This window comes from Myotis brandtii, unplaced genomic scaffold, assembly GCF_000412655.1.
Source record: "Myotis brandtii unplaced genomic scaffold, ASM41265v1 scaffold84, whole genome shotgun sequence".
NCBI classification, from domain to species: domain Eukaryota; kingdom Metazoa; phylum Chordata; class Mammalia; order Chiroptera; family Vespertilionidae; genus Myotis; species Myotis brandtii.
Genome location: NW_005371410.1, coordinates 5,736,861 through 5,745,534, shown reverse-complemented (window position 1 = coordinate 5,745,534; position 8,674 = coordinate 5,736,861). Strand labels below are relative to the sequence as shown.

Genomic DNA, 8,674 nt, shown 5'->3' with positions numbered 1-8,674 from the left:
TAAGCTACCTGGCTGCCGGCCGCCATCTTGGTTGGCAGTTAATTTGCATATCGCCCTGATTAGCCAATGGGAAGGGTACCGGAGGTACGGCTATTTACCATGTTTCTCTATTATTAGATAGGATACCAGTTAGCCAATTCATTCACATAAAAGTTTTCTGCTACCGCTTATTGTCTGTGGTTCATAGGTCCTCTATAACACATATAATAAAGTGCATTGTCACTGGATGTGTGATGTCACACCAGCAGAGGCTAATGGTGCATTGCTGACCAGATGCTGACTATCCAGAGGGTTACTTTTAAGAAGTTGCTGATTTGATCAACTCTGCTTTCAGTGCTTAGATGTTATCTCTAAAATAAGATATTTTCTTGCTGAAAATGATGACTAGAAATACCTATGTTCTTACTAAAATTATATATTAACCATAACACTATGTATTACCACAGTATTGGTAATGTTTAGTTATAATTACTCTTGCTATGTTTTTTTAAATTTTTTAAAATTTTTATCGATTTCAGAGAGGAAGGGAGAGGGAGAGAGAGAGATAGAAACATCAATGATGAGAGAGAATCATTGTTTAGCTGCCTCCTGGACACTCCCTACCAGGGATCAAGCTCGCAACCTGGGCGTATAACCTTGACCGGAAACAAACCTGGGACCCTTCAGTCCACAGGCCGACACTGAGTCAAACAATCTAGGACTTGCTCCTATTTTTTTATTTAAAAAATTACTTCCGTATAAAACTTCTAAGAGAAAACATAGGCAAGAAATTTTTGTGACCTGGATTAGGCAAATAATGTATATGTTAGCTACCACACCAAAAACATGACCCATAAAAGAAAAAAAATTAACAAATTGGACGTCATCAAAATGTAAAATTTCTTCTTTTTGAAAGACACTAATAAGAAAATGAAAAGACAGGTCATAAGCTTTGAAAAAATATGTGTAAAACACTTCTCTGGTAAAGGATTTGTATCCAGAATATATAACTCTCAAAACTCAAAAATAAAATAAACAATCCATTAAAAGAAATGGTCAAAAAATTAACCATACACTTCTTAAAAGAAGGTTACAGGTGGCAAATAAGCACACAAAAAGATGCAGCAGATTTTAAAAATATATTTTTATTGATTTCAGAGAGGAAGGGAGAGAGATAGAAACATCAATGATGAGAGAGAATCATTGATTAGCTGTCTCCTCCACATCCCCTACTGGGGATGGAGCCTGCAGCCCGGGCATGTGCCCTGACAGATAATTGAACCTGCGACCTCCTGGTTCTTCAGTAGATGCTCAACCACTTAGCCACACCGGCCAGGTGAGATGCAACAGATTTCATCATTAGGGAAATGTAAATTAAAACCTCAATGATACATCACTGTACACCAACTAGAATATCTCAAGATTTTTTAAAAACATGCTGGCAAGAATGTGGATCAACTGGAACCCTCAAATATACCAAGTAGGGATGCAAAAGGAATGATCACTTTGGAAAACAGTTTGGCAAGTTCTATAACACACTACTGAATTCAACAACATAAATGCATCTCATATACATTATGCTAAATGAAAGAAGCCAGATGCAAAAGTCTACAGATTGTATCATTCTATTTATATAATGTTCTAGAAAAATGCAAAACCATAGGGTCATAAAACAGATGGGTGGTTCCAAGAATTGCTAGTGTCAAATTAGTTGACTTAAAAGAGGCTCAAGGGGATTTTCTTGGGGTGAAGGAACAATTCTGTCTCCGTTGTAACAATGGTTCACAGCTGTATGCATCTATCAAAACAAAATGTTTACTAAAAAAAAGGTGAATTTTAATGTATGTAAACTATAAGTCAGCCTGAATTTTTCAAAATAAAGTTACTTTTAAGTTAAAAAGTAATACCTTTTTAAAAATATATACATTTTTATTTATTTCAGAGAGGAAGGGAGAGGGAGAGAGAAATATCAATGATGAGAGAGAATCATTGATGGGCTGCCTTCTGCACGCCCTCTGCTGGGGATCGAGCCCACAACCTGGATATGTGCTCTTGACCGGAATCGAACCAGGGACCCTTCATTCCGCAGGCCAAGGGTCTCTCTATCCATTGAGCCAAACCGGCTAGGGCAAAAGCAATGCCGTTTTAATAAAGCACAGCTTCTGTTGATTCTGTAAAGATAATGTCTAAATTTTGTCCCTTTATTCTGCAGTTTGCAGGAGGTATTTATTCCAGGCTTGAAGCACAAATCAAGGCCACAGTGCCAGTCAGTGTACGGCAGGGAAGCTCCGAGAAAAACACGAGGTAAGTCAGCATAAGAGAATTCAGAGTGCCATTGGCTTCGAAGGGATTTTTTATTTTATTTTTTTTTATTTTAGGGAAAATCATATGACACTAGAAGTACATAATTTGAGTTTTGTTTTGTTTCAAGGATTAGACCAAGACATTAATAAGAATCAGATTTTAACTTAAAAGTTAAGACTTTAAAAGGTCATAAGCACAAAATTTAATGAAAGTGTAGTTCTTATAAGTATTCTGTTTATTGATTCAGTTCTGTTCTGACCCAACTGCTGATAAAAATATAAGCAATAGTGTTACTGTGAATTAGCAGAATTTTATACTGTTTATGAGTTATATATTATTACTTTATATAAATCACTGAAGTCTTTCTCATTCGTTGTTTTATTTTATTTCTCTTTTAAAAATCTAACTTGTGGGCCCTGTGTTATTTTATGTCACACTTTTTCTTTTAAAGATTAACAGTAACTGAGATTTGATCATTAATACTACAGATCCAAAGCCTTATCTGCAATGCAGAAATCCAGAAAGCTCAGAAAACTACAAGATTTTTTTATATCTGTCAGTTCAAACCTAAACTGAGCTACTATGATGTTATTTGTAGTTTTTATTTATCCCACTTAATGAAAATGTTCATTCGTTTCACTGTGAAGAACATTAAAGCGTTCGATCATGGGACACTGCTCCAGATCCGTAACATACAATCCAGGTGCCATATTATCTCCCCAAAACAAAAAAATCCAAATCTCACTCCAAGGGTTTTTAAAAAGGGATTAGGGAGCTACATAAAGTTTCTTAATCTTCGATACTATCAAGCAAGCATAACCTAAGCAGCAGTAACTTTCTATTGTTTGAGAAGCACCTCTGACCTTCTTTCCTGTTTAAAAAATGTAGGTCGAAAAGCCGTTTTGGTCCAGGGCGTCCTGCATAAAGCACCTTAACGTGTAACTACAGAGGCAGCAGACACACCTCCGGACATCCGAAATTGCTCACCTCTTGGAGATCTTCAGAACGATGACTTCTAAATGTTTTAAGTTATTTATTAATTATTCTTGCAAACATCATAAATCAGAATGCTAAGGGAAGCATATAATTAGGTCTTATGAAATCTAATTGTAAATATGAAATTCTTATCTAATTTTCTTTTAGTGTGATGCTAGGCTATATAGAAAATTAGTATTTACAAATTAGTTTAGATTCCTAATATTAGTTTATTTATTTGAAAGAGAAGAGGCCTAAACTCTTGAGTAGCTAAGATCTCTTAAGACCTTAAAAAATTAGGCGAACACACCTGGTAGTGGTACCATGCATGTGCACCGACTTGGCATGTCTCCTGTGAATTGTAGGGTAGCGTTGAGCACTGCAGTTTGTGTGATGAAATTCTCAGTGATGCTGATTTTAAGTTTGCATGAATATTAAGGAGGGATGGATCTCAAGACTGCATTAAATAAAGTGTCATGGTGAGGTATGTCTTGTGTTGGGCAGAAGGGTTAAATGTTTTCAGTGTTATTCCATGGAAAGAAAGCACAATGTCAATCCAATTTTTTCTCTTTTGTTTTTTAATGCTTACCTATTGGTCATCTGAGCTGGAATTACTGATTATTGACTCTTTCTCTGTGAGGCTAGTGCCATCCTGAATTTGTTAAAATAACCATTGATAGTTTTAGGATAGTAAATCATTTAGGTTGTCTGAGATACCCACTATATCGTTCTCAGGGTTCTAAAACCCAACCATATGTCTATAGCTATTCCAATAGCCCTTTAAAGCAGTTATAATTACTTATTGCTTTAGAGCTGTCTAGGAAGAAAGATTCCCAAATGCATTTGATGGGTGAAAAACTGCATATATTCGAGAGAAATCAAAATTCTATAGATCATGTTTTAATTTTTCTAACAAAGAAGAAAGAGTGCTCAGGGAAAATTTTTCCAAACCATAAGCACATAAAGTATGTATTTAGGAATTATTTATATATAGGTCTCTTTAAGATGCACTGTTTCTAATTTAAATGAAGATTTGCCTTATAATTGACATTTCTTCAAAGTATTTAGAGAACTGACTTTGATAATATGACAGAACAGCAATTTTTGTTGAAATGTTGAAGTGTTATACTCAGTAAACACATACAGAAACCATTATTTTTAGTGAGTGTTTTAGTTGATAAATTAAGTTAGATTTTATTTGATGTTAAATATATGGCTTGGCCAAGGTTTTGGAACTTATGTTTGGAAACTTGTGTTGCAGTTTATATTTTTCAATTGATATTTTTGAAATGGATTATAAATTTTTTATTTTTAAAAGAAAATGTTTTATAGGACATAATCTGTAAGCCCTGCTAAATACTAGAGTCTTGCTTAGTTTACTGTATTCTCTAATTTAAAGGATTTAGGCATATACATGTTACATTGTGCTGTGACAGTCACAACCAGACGAGGAAAAGATGCCCTTTTGATTTTTAACCGATAGTAACAAATTCTTACAAACCACAATTTATCAGAATTTGGTTCTCTTCAAAATGTGCTTTTATTTTATTAATGTCTGTTGAACATAACACAAGAACCACAAACATTTTATTGAAGCTCTTAATAGCATTTCTTTTGCCAAATACTTTGAGGTTTGACCTTACATTAATTCTGAATTCACGTTTCTTTAATTGAAATAAATGTTAATGACAAAAGTAGTTTGAAACATCCCTTGATCTGAATCATTCCATCTCCCCAGGAAGGTCTCACAATACGCCCCCCCCACCCCGCCCCCAAATCCAGTATTCTCATTTTATGGGTGGAGAAGTAAGTTCAGAGAGTAAAGTAACCCACACAGGGATTGGGATCTGGGCCTATCCGCACATTCCAATACCTTCTTGAAATAATATGCCTTGGATTGCCTGAAACAGTCAGTCTCTCCTGGCTCACTGGTGACCCTTGCTCACTTCCTGTCGTTTCTTTCAGTCTTGTGTATCCAACGCCTACTTGGCATTTGTACTTGAAACACCAATAGGTGTCTGCAGCTTAACATAATCAAAACAGAGCCAACAGCCCCACAGCTCCCTGCTTGTTAAAGTCCAGTCTTCCACAGTTTAGAAAATGGTACTATTGCCTCCCCAGTGCACAAACCGAAATCTAGAAATTACTTCTTATTCCTCTCTTCCCTTCACCCCCCACATCCAGTTCATCATCACAGCCTATACATCCTTTTGCTTCTCTCCATCGCCATTAGCACCGCCCAAGTCAGTAACTTTTACATGAAGTGCTGCAAATGTCTCCCAAGGGATTCCCCAGCTTCCACTCCAACCTCTGTTATCCACAAAGCAACTGTAGTGATTTTGAATGTGAATCAGATCACATTGCTCCCCTGCTAACATTCTAGTAGCATTTCATCAAACCTAGAATAAAATCCAACCTCCATGGCGTGGGCTTACAAAGGCCTACATGGCCCAGCCCCTGGCTGCCTCTCAGACCTCCTTTCCCTCCTGCTTCGTACAGTCCAGTCACATTAGCTCACCTGTTCCTCAAACATGTAAGCTCATTCCCACCTTTCAGTCTCTTCACATTAGCTGTTCTCACTGTCTAGAAGGCTTTTTCTTATAATTCAGATTTTAGGTTAGCTCTTAGTTCCACCAGGAGGCATTTCCATGTACTCAATCTAAAGTAGCTACTCAAGTCACTGTCATATCATAGTTTATTTCTGTACAACTGTGACATTATTGCTCTGATGTTTTTCTTTTATTTGTTGGTTTGCAGTTTGTCTCTAATGCCAGAAAATGAAATTAAATGCATCCAAATTGGAAAAGAAGTAAAACTGTATTCACAAATGACATGATTTTTAGATAGAAAAATCTTAAGAAATCCACTAAAAGCCTATTAGAACATATAATTAAGTTCAGCAACATTTCAGGATTCAAGATCGATGTACAAAAATCAACATTTCTATACACTATTAATGAAAAATCTGAAAATAAAATAATTCTCTTTATAATAGCATCAAAAAGAATAAAATACTTAAAAAATAAATTAAAAGAAATGCAAAACATTCTGAAAACTATAAAATATCATTGAAAGAAATTAAAGAAGGGTTAAATAAGTGGGAAAACTATTCCATGTTCATGGATCAAAAATCTTAAATGTTAAGCTAGCATGACTCATAGTTTCACCACAATTTCTATCAGAATCCCAGCTGGCATCTTTGTAGATATTGACAAGCTGATCCTAAAATTCATATGGAAACTCATGGGACCCACAACCAAAACAATTTTGAAAAGAACAAAGAGGATTCACACTTTCTGTTCTAAATTCTTACTGTAGAGCACAGTATAGCACTAACAAGGGATAGGCATATGTATATATCAATGGAACAGAATTGAGAGTTCAGAAATAAACGCATCTATTTATGGCCACCTGATTGTCAACAGTGCCAAGACCATTCAATGGGAAACAAATAGTCTTTTCTACAAATGGTGCTGGGACAACTGGATAGCCTCATGCAAAAAGAGTGAAGTTGGACACTTACACCATGTACCAAAAGAAATTGATTCAAAATGGATTAACGACCTAAATGTGAGAACAAACACAGTTAAGAAAGTGAACAGACAGCCTACAGAATGGGAGAAAATGTGTACAAGTCATATGTCTAATAAGGGACTTCTTTTCAGAATATATGAAGAACTTTTACAATTCAACATTAAAAAAGACAACCCAGTTTTTAAAATGATAAAGGATTTGAATAGACATTCCTCCAAAGAAGATACGCAAATAGCCAATAGCACTTCATAAGATGCTCAACATCATTAGCCATCAGGGAAATGCAAATTAAAACCCCAAAGAGATACCACTCACACCTAGTAGAACGACTATAATGAAAAATCCACCTAAGGACTGGTAGAGAATGTGGCAAATTTGGGCCCTTCATACCCTGCTGGTGACAATGTAACGTATGCAGCTACCTTGGAGAGCAGTCTGCAGTTCCTAAAAAAAGAAATTTAAGATAGAGTTACCATTTATCCATCAATTTATCCTAACAGGTATATCATTTTCTATCTAGTCTCTTCTTGTGTTTATCCATATGCATATATTCATGGACAGGACAGTAGCATTATCTACCTTCTCATGCAGGAGGAGAAACAGACCCAGAGATGCCAGCGTGTCTAAGGGCAACAGAAAGAATGTTCTGTGCAGTGTGCTCTTCGTGACAGTATTGCTGTGTTACATGAGGTAATACATACGTGTAAAACACTAAGAATAGTGCCTTTGCCCTAGCCAGTTTGGCTCAGTGGATAGAGCGTCGGCCTGCGGACTGACGGGCTCCAGGTTCAATTCTGGCCGAGGGCACATGCCCAGGTTGTGGGCTTGATCCCCAGTAGGGGGCGTGCAAGAGGCAGCTAGTCAATGATTCTCTCTCATCATTGATGTTTCTCTCACTCTCCCTTCCTCTCTGAAATCAATAAAAATACATTTTTAAAAAAAGAATAGTGCCTGACACATAGTAAGTGCTCAAAAGATGTTATTATTAGACCACATGGAAGACTTTTAGAAATAACTATATGGTGCTCATTTCCATTTTTGACTCTGGCTCATACTGTTTTCCCACCTGGATTGATCACCTTTTGTTTTGCTGCTTATTGAAATTTCCCTCTGGTCCTCTGTCCCTGCTCAGACCTTCGTGAATCTGCTGGTCCCTCTCTCTGAATTTTATTGCACTCAAGACATTGCCACAGTTTAGCAGTCACATGTTCTCATTCCTTTTTTTGTTTTGTTGCCCTTGGGTCCCCAACAACTCCTATGCTCTACTAGTAATATATATAGGCTAAAGGCCCAGTGCACTCGGGGGGGTCCCTCAGACCAGCCTGTGCCCTCTCCCAGTCTGGGACACCTCGGGGGATGACCACCTGCTGGCTTAGGCCCGCTCCCTGGGGGATTGGGCCTAAGCTGGCAGTCAGACATCCCTCTGGCAGCCTGGGAGCCCTCGGGGGATGTCCACTTGCCAGTGGGGAGCAGACCTAAGCTGAAGTCGGACATCCTTAGCGCTGCTGAGGAGGCGGGAGAGGCTCCCACCACCACTGCTGTACTGGCATCCATCAGCCTGGATTGTGGCTGAGCAGAACTACCCCTGTGGGAGCACTCTGACTACCAGGGGGCAGCTCCTGCATTGAGCATCTGCCCCCTGGTGGTCAGTGTGTGTCATAGTGACCAGTCATTCTCAGTCGTTCTGCTGTTAGGGTAAATTTGCATTTTACCCTTTTATTATATAGGAGTGCCTGGCCAGCCTGGGTGAGGGGCTGATGGCTGTTTTCAGGCTGGCCACACCCCCTTTGGGGGTGGGGGTGTCCTGCTGGGGTGCCTGGCCATCCTGGGTGAGGGGCTGGGGGCCGTTTGCAGGCTGGCCACAGCCCCTTCAGGGTAGGGG

General features: G+C 38.1%; 1 protein-coding gene across 2 annotated transcripts in view; it reads left to right on the top strand.

The window, feature by feature from the left end:
• The window catches only part of KIAA1841 (KIAA1841 ortholog), a 57,269-nt gene extending 51,214 nt beyond the window's left edge, over positions 1–6,055 (top strand). For both annotated transcript variants that reach the window (XM_014532086.1, XM_005884579.2), the window contains exons 20-21: positions 2,192–2,283; positions 3,172–6,055. In XM_014532086.1, coding sequence (XP_014387572.1) covers positions 2,192–2,283; positions 3,172–3,208 — 129 coding nt within the window. In that variant the 3' untranslated portion in view covers positions 3,209–6,055. The remainder of the gene's footprint in view (positions 1–2,191; positions 2,284–3,171) is intronic.
• The last annotated feature ends 2,619 nt before the right edge of the window (positions 6,056–8,674 follow it).